The sequence below is a fragment of the Hydra vulgaris genome, chromosome 01 (genome assembly GCF_038396675.1).
Source record: "Hydra vulgaris chromosome 01, alternate assembly HydraT2T_AEP".
NCBI lineage: Eukaryota > Metazoa > Cnidaria > Hydrozoa > Anthoathecata > Hydridae > Hydra > Hydra vulgaris.
The window spans coordinates 59,233,474-59,248,094 of NC_088920.1; the positions used below are offsets into that span (position 1 = coordinate 59,233,474).

Genomic DNA, 14,621 nt, shown 5'->3' on the forward strand with positions numbered 1-14,621 from the left:
CATAGTTTTATAGCATCTTCTTTTGGTATCTTCTTTATAAGAATCAAAAAAAATTTTTTTTATTAACCAGTTGTTAGCAGGTGAAATTATCTTTTAATAGTGAAAAAGTCCTGTAAATCTTACGCACCGTTTAACATATCTATTAAATTTAATAAAATTGCTCAACTTGTCCCGTTCTACCTTACCAAAATTTTTGAATTCCAAGTTTTAGCTCTACGATGAAGATTAAAAAAAAACTAGTTTATTTCTGTTTAAATGAGTAATCAGAATACACTATAAAAGAAATTTTACTGCAGTCACTCGTGGTCAGTTGTTTTTTTAGTTCCAAGATTTATGTAATTTGTTACAATTATACTTTAATTACATATTACTTCAAAAACTTCATTATGAAAGACTTTGAGAACAATTGTCTTCATAATACATACATAATACATGTATTAAAAGAAATTTTTTTTCAGTCTAAAGTCTTAACCTTGAAATTTTATAAAAGTACGCAAACAAAAAAAAAATACGTCCGAAAATACACGTAAAACTATTTAGATAATCCACAACATTGCAATAGACATATAAATTTAAGTATTGTTAAATAAAATGTGAATTCTGTTAAATTGTATCTCGTATATTAAAAAATTGTAATAAAAGTAGTAAACTCGGTAAGACGCATCACAGATATTTAATATAAATACAAATATAGAATACAAGTAATCTTAGAAATATAAAATATTTAATGCAATCACTTAAACTTTACACAGTGCTTAAAAAGTAAAAAGAGATGTGCAACTGATACAAATATATAAACGAATGTAAAAACAAAAACTACAATCTCACTAAAATCAATAATAAACAAAATTCCTTCAAGCTTCATTATAATCTGTTAATGATGAACAAAATTCCTTCTAGCCTCATTATAATCTGCGTTTCTGAAGTTAAGATTCATCATTGAAAGCTCAATGTTGCGATGATGCTCTAACTCTTCATAAATCTTTTGAGAATTATTTTTTATATATGACTTGGAGTTTACTGATAAAGATTCTTTATAAACAAATTGTCGAAATTCCTCCACTGTGTTTCCTTCCACTTTATCAAACATTCCGATATCTAAAGCTGTCGAAGAAAGTATTGGCATGGCTGAGTCCAAAAGTTCTCGAGATTTATTTATTCCAACACGCTTTTTTAAAAAGTATGTGTGATATTCTGACCCAAATAACTTCATAGACTTGTAATGTGGGTTTAAAACAACGCCCTTTCGGCACCAAACGTAGTCACTTGCCAAAGCCATCATGCAACCGCCTGCCCCAGCGTTTCCTTGTAACGCCGAGATAGTTATTTTAGACATTTGAAAAATCTGTTTTACAACATCGTTAATAGCATTAATATTTTCCCAAGATTCATCGAATGAGTCTTCTGCATTATCAATAACATTTAAATGAATTCCATTACTAAAACAGTTATACCCTCCCATTAAAACAACCGTTTTTACTAAATGATTGCTATCAACTAACTTCAAAACATTCTTAAGCTGTTTACATTGAAAAACACTCATTGCGCCATTGTAGAAGTTGAAGTGAATAAAACAAACGCCATCAACCACATTTATCCAAATTTCTTGAAAAGTTTGTGGTTCTTCTCCGACTAAATAATTGAGCTTAGGAGCTGGAATGTACGCAGTTGAATGCTTTGCTTGATTGAGCCAATATAAAGCAGGTAATTTCAGTTTATTGCTCTTTAAATGAGACAACCAAATGAAACTTTTTTTGCACTTTACCAAAATAGCTCCGTTTCTATGCCCAACAACATCCCCAGGTGCATTCGTATCAAAACTAAAAGATTGTTCTTTTTCAACAACAGAGCCAAATATGCGATATTTGTTGCTGTAGTTACATTTTGGTACAGATAAAACAGCAATGGCTCCAGGTTGAGTATCAGACATGCGAATAATGCTTGAAATTTCTTCAGCAGAACATTTCCAATCTATCTCTCGATCTTGATTATTCATATTCCTTTTAAGAACACCTTTTGTGTTTGGGTCAGAGTAATCTAATGGTTTCGATGGAACCTGATCAATAAAGTTTTTAACGGCTTGTAATACTGATACCACACTTGCATTAGTAACTTCGTTACTATACAAACTCGACTTTGTTAGTAAATTCATATTACTTCGATTAATTGAAAAATTGGTTGTTGACCATATGTTTCCTGCATCCATATTTTCTGCAGCCTGCAAAACCGTTACTCCCCACTCCATTTTATTTTCTTTTATAGCCCAGTCTAGCGAGGTCAAACCTCGATCTCCTTGGATTCCGGGATGTACAATTAAACATGGCTTTGTTTCATTAGACCAAATCTCTCTTGGTACTCGTTTTGTTAAAAATGGACAAATAATAAGATCGTGGTAGTATTCTTTCGAAAATTTTAGCATATCGTCCTCTTTATTTATTTCTAATACTTTTATTTGATGACCAAGTTTTTGCAACTCTAAAAAAATCCTTTGGCTCAAACCATTAAACTTGTTCAGAAAAAGTAAAATGTCCAGACTTTTTGAACCTAAAAAAGGAAATTAAAAGTAAAATTTATATAAATCTTATGACCTGATTATATATATATATATATATATATATATATATATATATATATATATATATATATATATATATATATATATATATATATATATATATATATATATATATATATATATATATATATATATATATATATATATATATATGTATATATATATATATATATATATATATACACTTAAAACCGGCGCAAAAAAGGTGGGAGAGGTGCAACACCACCCTCTCCGTTTTGCGCCTCCATCTTTATTTTAAACGAGTCAGTCGACAAATTTAGACAAGTCATTCGGAAAATGTCGAATAAGCATTCGGCAAATTTAAAAAAACGAAGACCTTTTTTTTTTTTAAAGTCGGCAAAAACTATTATGGCAACGTGTAATCGCTTAAAAAAGTAAAAGTTAAACTTATAATCTTTATATTAATTAAATGTCTTAAGTTTTAAATAACATAATTATTAACATATGTAAATTAATGGAGCGATAAAACATCAAAAAGTATTATCAAAAACCGTTAAGGTTAACCCTGTTAAAATCAGCAAAAAAATTTTTTTTTTACTTTTAATTCTTACAGTTTGATCATCCTAAATCAAAAGAATCACTTTAATTTTCTTTAAAAATAACTAAAAGTCCTCAAATTTGTATTCAAAGGCAAAAAGGTTATTTTTGAACCCCTAGCAACGGCTTTAGCAACCATACATGTCTATGTCTTTGCCCTATTTTCACAATTTTTTCATTAGTATCGTAAAAAGATTATTTTGACACAGTAAAAAATATTGAGGGTGGTTAATCATACTTTCTGGCTGTTTTTTAATTAGAGATTTTTTTAGTTGATGATATTTTTTATTTTCAAAACAGTTTTTCTCAGAATAATTTTTTTCAATTATTTTTAAACTAGAATATTATTATCTAAGAAAATATTTACTCTTTTTCTTTGAAATTTTTACAAGTGTTCATTGGTCGGTTTCTTCATTGATATTATAGAAAGAGCTAGTAGTAGAATAATCAAAAAGTACTTTTTATTTTGACCAGAATTTAAAATTTTACATACCCCACGGACCATTTTTTATAACTTTTACAGGTTAATATCTGCCATTTTACATTGGCTCAGTATTAAAAAAAAAAACTCTACTTAAGGCCCTCCACCAACCATTTAGATATATGATTGTAAAATTTGAAACTTTTAACTCAAATATTACTCAAGTTTTATGTTCTTGTGACTGCATGTTTGTTAGTATGTATATATTCATGTACTTGTTTATTTGTGTATCAAAGAATACTCATACTTGCTTTTATACATAAATAAACACATAAATGTTATCATACGCATGTTTTTAACATACATATATGCTCGTTACAGTGCGTGCATTAAAATCAAATGCAAAGTGCATTCCATTTTATAATAAAATTTATTCTAAAATATAATAAGTGTGTAATTAACATTCATAAAATTAAGGAATATATCATGTAAATATGATGTAGTATAAAGTATAGCTTATTATATTAGTATTACTTATATATTATGTTTAATATAAAAGTAAACTTATTTGTTGGGTAAGTATAATCGGCAGAGCTGAGCAGATTTTTAATTTGGTACAAACGCCAGAGCGGATTATATAATCAACGGAATTCTTATTCTTAAAAAAATTCTTTTAGATTATAAAACAGTCTGATTTCCTATAAGTGATCTGCCAAATAACTCAACAGAACAAATATTAGAATTATGAAAAGCTATGCACTGTTTATTGAAGCTTAATGGTAGAACGAATCAGTATAGACAGAATTTCACGTTTGAATGAAGGTTGATTGAAGGTTGAATGAAGGTTGAATGAAGGTTGAATGAAGGTTGAATGAAGGTTGATTGAAGGTTGAATGAAGGTTGAATGAAGGTTGAATGAAGGTTGAATGAAGGTTGATTGAAGGTTGAATGAAGGTTGAATGAAGGTTGAATGAAGGTTGAATGAAGGTTGATTGAAGGTTGAATGAAGGTTGAATGAAGGTTGAATGAAGGTTGAATGAAGGTTGATTGAAGGTTGAATGAAGGTTGAATGAAATTTGGTTGAAGATTGATGGTAAAAATATATCTTTTCAATAGTTAATATAAAACTATGGATGGTTTATTTATTTTACCATTGATCTTCAATTAAACGTGATACATTGTACTTATACTTGCGAAAATCCGAACAACCTAATTCTAACATGACACTTGCCGAATAATTTTGCAAATCACATATTTGATTGAGCAGGTCGATTGTACCTACCCAATATTTATTTAAGCTTATTTTGATTGGATACCATTTTAAACTGATTCCTTCGATACCAGTTTTAACTGTAAGATTTTAATGTATATAGCAGGGTTAGATTATGGGATTAACAGCCTTCCGATAGCTAAACTTACTCATGCCGTTAACCTAACGGAGAAAAATTTATTTTATCGCTGTTGTTAAAAACTGAGGTTTTACTTTTAATCAGCCGATAGCATAACGCAGGGTTTAACGCAGAAAAGTGAATACGGCTGCTGAAAGCAAACTTATAATTTTTCAACTTTTCAACTTGTTAGTTGAAAATTTATTCAACTAACAAGTTGTGTCTACATTTAGAAACTATTTCGCCTTTTTTGTTTAGCAGATTGTTAGTCAAAAACTTATTATTAACTACATTAATAAAAAAACTCTTTAAAAATATAATTTTTTAAACATAAATGTTTTATTTTGGTATTAGTTTTATTTAAACGAATTTATAGAAGTTTTCGTCGTTTCTTTACTTAGAAATATTGTAATGAAATTTTAGACAAAAGCTCCGTTAAGCTTAACGGAGAGACGTGAATACGGCTGCTGATTGCTGATAGGCATGAAACTTTAAGTTCCATTCAGAATTGTTTTTTCTAAATTTAAGTATAAGTATATATATACATATATATATATATATATATATATATATATATATATATATATATATATATATATATATATATATATATATATATATATATATATATATATATATATATATATGTATATATATATATATATATTTATATATATTTCTAACATCGCATTAGCAATAAATTTGTAAAAAATTTAATAAAAATCACAATATTTTTTATTCTTGACATGTTTCGTAGTCAGACTACATTTTCAAAAGATTTAATTTACAATTAAAACTCTGGTAAATAAATTTAAACCTGAAGACAATACAGAGAAAAAATTAACGGACAAATAAACTTGTTACAAACCAATTAAAAATTATATTACAAATTATGACAAAATAAACTTCCTAATATTAAAATATTAATAATAATAATAATATAGTAAGTTAGATAGATAAATTTATAATATAATGAGATGTTTGCTTATTTAAAGAAGGATTTTCCCATTTAATATGAAGTGCTTCTTTTATTTTTAATTTGTTAATGGTAGAGGCAGTATCTAAAATCTGAAAGCAATCATAATTAGTTATTGTTTTACAATTAATGGATGAATTTAATTGTTTAAAAATATGTGATTGCTTGTCACTCGTAAGGTGCTCATTTATCCGTGTTGTCAAATGTCGGGAGGTTTCTCCAATATAACTGGCGTTACAGCCAGCACAAGAAAATTTGTTGACAACGTTAGATTTAAGCATCTTAGGTAGTGGATCTTTTATGCAAAAATTTTTTTTTAATTCATCAGTTGTAAATATAAATTTGATTATTACATTTTTACAATACTTTTTAATAATTTTATCAATTTTAGTTTTAGTGAAATTTGAGTAAAATCCAATAAATGGAAGCTTAAAATATCTTATATTAGTATTATCAACAGTATTTATAACAGGTGGATTAATTTTCTTTTCAACATATAATTTAATTTCAGTGTCGATAACTTTTTGCGGAAATTGATTATTTTTTAAAACTTTATATCCTTATCAAATCCAAACCACGTGTTGTTAATTTTATATGTTCGATCAATCAAGCAACGTATAAGACCAGTTTTGTAACATGAAGGGACAAAACTAAAGAAATTTTGTAAAAGACCCGTGTATGTTTTTTTTTGTGATAAACTGATGTAGAGAGTGAATTAGACTTATTAATAAGAACATCCAAAAATGGAATTTGGTTGTCTTTTTCTATTTCCATAGTAAATCTTAAGTTTTTGTCTTGTCTATTGAGATGTTTAAAGAATTCTTGCGCTTCAAACTCTGAATTAAAAATTGCTATTATGTCATCCACATAACGTTTATAAAAAATTGGTATGGAGGATGAGCAATTATTAACCCACGTTTGTTCATGAAAACCGATAAACATATTAGCTAAAATTGGTGCTAAAGGAGAACCCATTGCAACGCCATCTAATTGATCATAAAATTTTCCGTTAAATAAGAAATGAGAACCTGACGTTGAAATTTGAAGTAATTTTTTGAAATGAGTTTTAGGAAAATATTTTGAGCGAGTTTTATCTTTAAAAAACAATTCTGTTGCTATACTTATAGTTTCATTAAGTGGAATGTTAGTAAATAAGTTTTCAACATCATAAGAAACTATAAATTTAACCTTACTATTCTTTAAATCACAAAAACGACGAAGAAAAGAATATATATGTGTATATACCTATTGTATCACTTACGAGGATAAATTGAAGAAAAAAAGAATGCTTACGGTGACATTAGCATTATCGGGGACATTTTTGTGTACCCATTAATTTTTTGTCTCTGTAAGTATCGTTTTTTTTTATAAAGAAAACTTTCCGCGCAGGCAACTTTTATAAAGAGCGTAAAATACATACATCGACTATCAAATAACCTGACTCGCAAGGGAGTGCTGCTATATCGTCTAAGGGTTTGGTTAGGGTCAGCATCAAGGTCAGGCTTAGGGTTAGGGTTACGGTAAGGTTTAAATATGGTTATATTACTGTAATTAATCGTTCTTGTAAATAGATGAAAATAAAAATGAAATATAATATTTAATAAATAAATAAAAATAACAAAAGTAAATATAAAAAATGTATTTTTGTAATAAAATAATAATATTAAATAAACAAAAATAGAAATAAAATAAAAGTTAAAAAATGTATAAATATAATAAAAATAATATAATTAAAGTAAAAAAAAACAAATAAAACAGTTACAAAAAAATACTTTCCTGTAAACGCCGATTAGGTGTAAATATATATATATATATATATATATATATATATATATATATATATATATATATATATATATATATATATATATATATAATTATGTTGTTTTACAAATAGAGTGCTCAACGTTCTTAAAGACCAGAGCAATAATAAATTATTAAAAAACACTAATCTAACTTTTTTCTTCAACTTTAAGTTTCACCATTGCTGGATCATCAGGAAGAGTTACTAAATCTCAAAAAAAATTCAATTTATAGAAAAAAAATATTTTACAGGAAGTTATAAATTATTATTACTAAAAATAAAAATAAAAAAATTTTTTAATTATTTTTTTTTTGGTTAACGGGAAGTTTTTTGGTTAACGGGAAGTTCTGTAACTTCCCGTTAACCAAAAAAATATAGTAATTAAAAATTTTTTTATATTTATTTTTAGCTATAATAATTTATAACTTCCTGTACAATATTTTTTTCTATAAATAGAATTTTTTTGTAGATTTAGTAACTCTTCCTGATGATCCAGCCATGGTGAAACTTAAAGTTGAAGAAAAAAGTTAGATAAGTGTTTTTTACTAATTATATATATATATATATATATATATATATATATATATTATACTAAATAAATATATATATTATATATATATATACTAATTATATATATATATATATATATATATATATATATATATATTAGTAGTAGAAAATCACTTAACAAAAATTTTTTTTTTCCATTTAACACTGTGTTTCATCAACAAAGATTCATCAGAAATGGATGATCAAATTAATAAAACTTCAATTTATACCAAAATTAAATTACAGGAAGTTGCAAATGTCTTAACTACTGTAAATTTTCACACATTTGTGGAATTTGCTGACACTATTATAAAAAGAATTCTTTAGAAATGATTACTTATGCTATTTTTTTAAAATGTTTTTTTAAAAAGGGTAGTTAATGTACATTAACATTTAGAAATTAATTCCGATCTTTTGTTTAATAAGCATTAATGCCGATCTTTTGTTTAATAAGCATTAATGCTTATTAAACAAAAGATCGGAATTAATTTCTAAATGTAGGCACGAAAATAAGTTTCTCCTAAAAAACTATAAAAATAAATGAGTTTAAATAATATTTACATTAACTACCCTTTTTAAAAAAACATTTTAAAAAAATAGCATAAGTAATCATTTCTAAAGAATTCTTTTTATAATAGTGTCAGCAAATTCCACAAATGTGTGAAAATTTACAGTAGCTAAGACATTTGCAACTTCCTGTAATTTAATTTTGGTATAACTTGAAGTTTTATTAATTTGATCATCCATTTCTGATGAATCTTTGTTGATGAAACACAGTGTTAAATGGAAAAAAAAATTTTTGTTAAGTGATTTTCTACTACTAATATAATTGCTCTGTTTTTTTAAGAACTTTGAGCACTCTATTGTATAGAATAATTTTTAAAGTTGTTTAAATATATATATATATATATATATATATATATATATATATATATATATATATATATATACATATATATATATATATATATTTAAGGCTGTTTTGTATTATAATAATAAAACAAAACTCATAGTCGTAAAAGAGCGCTCAATATTAAAAAGATGAAACTTGAAGTACCATAGAAAAAGTTGTTTTTTCTTCGTAAATATATATGTATATATACATAAATTCTCTATTGGATTCAAGTCTGGATTATTGGCAGGCCATGGAAGCACTTGAATTTTATTAGAATTGAAACAATCACTAACAACATGCACTTTATGACACGGCGCATTATCTTGCTGGAAAATAAATCCATCTTGCAACTGCCATAAATCAATGCTAGGAATAAGCGAGTTTTCCAAAATTTCGATGTACCTTTCTTTGTTGAGTCTACCATCGAATAAATGAAAAACGTCAACTCCACCGGAACTCATACAGACCCAAATGCCTATTGAACCACTGCCTTGTTTTGTTCGTTTCAAAACGCATGGTTCATCGAACCGTTCGCTTGGAAGTCTACGCAACATTACGCGACCTTTTCTGTAGTCTACCTCAACGTTCATTTCATCACTAAAGACCACACGGCTCCACTGATCTGTTGACCAATTTTTATGTAGTTTGCACCACTCTTTCCTGGCAAATTTTTGTTTTTTATTTAAGCGTGGTTTTTTTGCAGCAGCACGCCATAAATAATTTAAATTGTGGAGGACCCTTCACACAGTTCTAGGGCTAACTTTCAGACCATTTGACAGTGTCCATTTCGTAGACAAGTTGTAGATGATGCTTGTCTATTTTCTTTCATTAATCTCACTAACGAGCGAACATCACGGTCATTTGAAATTTTATTGCGTCCAGTCCTATGACGATCATTAATTGACCGGGTCTCTTTGTATCGTTGAATTATGTTAATAATGCAAGAGTGAGACCTTCCGAGCTTTTCTGCTATTTGTCTAATGCTATAGCCTTCTTCTTTTAATACAAGAGCCGCGTATCTGTCTTTTTCTTCGATCTTTGCACGCATTTTTGCAATATTTTTATATCCTTATTGCAATTCAAAAAATAAATGTTTATTTGATATCGAAACTCAGGTTTCGACATTTTACTTTATAGCCAACGTAATAAGCAATTAAGGCAGTTAAAAAAAATAATGGATTATTATTTTGAATAAGTGCAAATTAAAGATTTGAAAGTGGTCGTTAAATTTTGTCCAATTTATTTAAAGAAGATTCATAAGTACTCATCAGTTTTTTAATAAGTTAAACGCTATTTAATTAGATTTAGATTAAAAAAATTATACCACTTTAATCCGTATGTTTTAATTAACAAGATATTAAAAAAAAATTAATATGTCAATTAGAATCTTCTTAATTTGAATTTAAAGATTAAGAAACCAACTAAAAAATGAGTGGTCCTTAAATTTTGGCCACCGCTGTATATATATATATATATATATATATATATGTATATATATATATATAAATATATATATATATATATATGTATATATATATATATATATATATATATATATATATATATATATATATATATATATAAATATATATATATATATATATATATATATATATATATATATATATATATATATATATATATATATATATATATATATATATATATATACATATATTTGTATATTACAATTCTTTAAATCCTAAAAATCAGGGAGTAAAAAAATTCTTACTCATTTTCAAAATCAGTTTGAAGCTTTTATTTAAAAAAAACTCAATGTTTCTTCAGCCCCAATACATAAACTTTTCCTTTATTATCCTCTATATAACTTCCCAATAAATCCTTGTGTCAAATAATTTAAATGGGAATGTAACTAATGCTGTTTATAACGATGGAATGTCAATCAGCCGTAAGGAAACGTTTACGTTACGCAACTTTTAAACACGTTTAAAACACGATAACCAGAGAATATTCAATACAATTTTATTACCTATTATGAATTCATAACATAATGATAATGACTAGCAGTAAGCAACCCGTAATACGGGTTATGAGTTATTAAATCATTAATAACAATAAAAACACATTAATAACATTAACAACAATAAAAACATCAAGTCATTAATATAACTTGATATATTATCTAAAATATTAAATACAAATTTATCTATAAATATTTTAACTTTGACTCCGTATCAGTAACGTCATTGCTTATAGGTAACGACATAAAGATCGCATTAACATCAGTTGAGTTCTTTTTAAAATCTGTCACAACACAAGTACCAGAAAAAATAAGTCAAGGAAAGCCTGCAAATACCTAAAAAAAGACATGAAAAAAAAATTACAATTTTTAATTACAAAAATACTATTTGGATTTTATTGTTAGTAGAATTAGGATAATAATAACAGAAAATATATGAATCTGTCATTTCGAAAAGGGCACAAGTCCATTTACTAAAACTTTTCAAAATCAACAAAAATATGATTTTTATTAAAATAATGTCTAGGTTGCTAAAGAAATTAAACATAGAAGTAGATAAATAAAGAACGTATATAACTTATGTATTTTTTATTTTTTATAAAAAAAAACATAAATCATACAGAAATTTTTAATTCAAAATTATAAATTAACTGCTAAAAGTTTAAGACTTATGTCCTTTTCGAAATAACAGGTTCATATATGAATATATACAGAATATATATATTCTGTATACAGAATAATTAAAAAAGATTATAAAAAGGCTAGACAACACAATGTATACATTGTTACTATATTAACGCTGGCAAATAACACCACAACTTAATAAGATATTTTATTAACTTAAATACTTGGACAAAAAAGATTTTATATATTACAATTGTAATTAAATTAATAACAATTGTAATTAAATGTATTACAAATATTAATATTTGAACAATCAAGGGACAATTATAGTTAAACAATTTGAGCAACTATATCATAAAATAGCATGCAACTGGTAAAATATTTCTTTTAAATGGTCATTATCATTTGTGGTATTAAGAAATACGTAAGAGCTCAGTAATTACATAAGTTTTATTAAATCTCTCTCTCATCTAAGAGAGAGAGAGAGAGAGAGAGAGAGAGAGAGAGAGAGAGAGAGAGAGAGAAAGAGAGAGAGAGAGAAATAAAGTGTTTCCAAAGCAGCATGTTAACAAATGTAAAAAAGCACGGAACAAATAGTAGTAACTGGTTTTATTATGTTACCAGTAAACAAAATTATTTTTACCTTGATTAAAAGCTAATTTCCAGCATTTCTTAATTAAGCTCCAGCTTCTCTCTAACTGTTGACTAATGATTAATAGAGTAAATTTCACATCATACTAAATTTACAAAATAAAAACCATGTTTAAACAGTTAGCTAACTAATCCAGAGATGACAAAGGATAGTCAAACTAAAAAAAAAAAATGAAAAAAAGAACAAAATTATGATAGAAGCATAAAAAAAAAAATTATTTAGATTTAAAAGTTTTAATTGTTACTATAAACAGTTAAACTCATACTTTGCTTTGTTCTGAAGTGTCTAAAGTAAAATCAAATTAACAGACATTAACACTGCTTGACACTGAATTCTGTCAAGTAAGTTTTCTGCACTTCGAGTTACATTTCTTACATTTCAACAGCGATTAATTTCATCCTGCCTAGATCTCTTTTTTTCATTTGACAACTATTTTAAAGTTGCCTATTAGCATTTTACATTAACAACTTTGTTAAGCCTAATACTATCTATTTCAATTTCACTGTTATCATATTACCAGTAATCTTACTATTGTTACAATTGAATAAATGAACGTAAAAGAATCTTACAAATTGTGATCTTTTCTAATCAAAGACTTTATTTAAACTTAAGATTTATTGAAATCCATATCTTTTTATATGTTTACATACATAAGTCGTTTATCAAAAATATTAAACAATATTTATTTACATCAATTATTTTTAATTAACAAAGAATCTACAATGCACAAAATTATTTTTACCTTAATGAACAAAAATAATAAATGCACAACCTTGTATAAAATATTTAAGCAATGTCAGTCAGTATATTTTACTCTAAAGTAGCTATATATATATATATATATATATATATATATATATATATATATATATATATATATATATATATATATATATATATATATATATATATATATACTGATATATAGGCAGATTTAAGTTTATAAACTTTCGTGTCAACAAATTACAGTCAGTTTTTCATGTTAAATACACAAAATATATATCTAATTAAATATATATCAAATATAAAACAAATCCAATATAAAATAAAACAAAATAGTAAACTTACTCAAACTAGTATCACTTACACCATGTGAAGTAACTAAAAAACACTTCAGTTCTTTTCAATCACTCTAAAAAATAACTTTCTGCTCTTTCCAATAGCACTAAAAAATAAAACAAAACTTGCTTAGCTGAGTTGCCTAGTTTATAAGAATCTGTAAACAGATAAGTAAAAAACCAAGAACAAACAAACATTTATTTTTTAGAAGTACTATATTTAAACAAATTAAATAAAACAAAGAATAACGCCAATTCTCCTTAAAAGCTAAAAAAAAATTTCAGCTCAAATTTGCTTGCAGACCTTGCTTGTAAGAAAAAATTCATAAAAATTTACATACATTTGTTCTTTTATATCGCATAAATCCATTATATGATAAATCTGAAATGAAAAAATGTAATTGATAAGTAAATACAAAGAAAAAAATCAAACATGAATCGAAAATCAATATATCTGATAGAGATAAGATGTCATGATAAGAGAGTAGTAGTTGTTAAATATTGTTATTTCATGTTTTTAGAAAACAAATCATGTTTGTACTTCATGGTTCTAAAAATTCAAATTGAGATATAAACAAAATGTATATACGGCAAATTTATTTTTCTCAACACGCTCAACACGTTTGCCAAGTCGCACACTTTGAAAACATGGAAACAACATAATATAAACATACATAATAACTATAAAACACAATATATTTATTCAACTTTATATAACATATACAAACACCTCATATAATATTTATATACACAATAGATACATTTTATACTATTTTAATGACACATTTATAAAACAATTACATAACACATATTACCACACACATATATTTATCAAAAACATTTTAACTTTGAACATAATATAAACATATATGCAAACTACAAACATATATAACTTGAATTGCGTAAACAAAAAATTTAAAAATAACATGAAAAAATCTAAAAAGATTCATATATATACTCATATATATGAATATATATATATAAAAACATATATCTCGTAATAAAATATCAAATTATAATCATATTTAATTTAAATCAAATACTTATTGAATAAAGAGCAAAAAACAGATAGAAGAACAGCAATCCTTATAACAAAATTTAACGTTTAGCAACAATAAAATGTCAGTGTTGGCTCGAAAT

General features: G+C 25.6%; 1 protein-coding gene and 1 long non-coding RNA gene across 2 annotated transcripts; both read right to left on the reverse strand.

Moving 5' to 3' along the window:
* Positions 1-654: 654 nt before the first annotated feature.
* On the reverse strand, positions 655-11,034 carry LOC124809362 (hydrogenase maturation factor HoxX-like). The gene is made up of 2 exons (XM_065787127.1): positions 10,899-11,034; positions 655-2,544 (listed from the first exon to the last, which is right to left on the reverse strand). Exons 1-2 carry the CDS (start codon positions 10,900-10,902, stop codon positions 875-877), a joined length of 1,674 nt encoding a protein of 557 aa, XP_065643199.1. The 5' UTR covers positions 10,903-11,034; the 3' UTR covers positions 655-874.
* A 287-nt stretch (positions 11,035-11,321) lies between these two features.
* LOC136074914 (uncharacterized) lies at positions 11,322-14,360 on the reverse strand. The gene is made up of 4 exons (XR_010635556.1): positions 13,823-14,360; positions 13,492-13,588; positions 12,415-12,580; positions 11,322-11,483 (listed from the first exon to the last, which is right to left on the reverse strand). It is a non-coding gene; the product is annotated as an uncharacterized LOC136074914 (long non-coding RNA).
* Between the last annotated feature and the right edge of the window lie 261 nt (positions 14,361-14,621).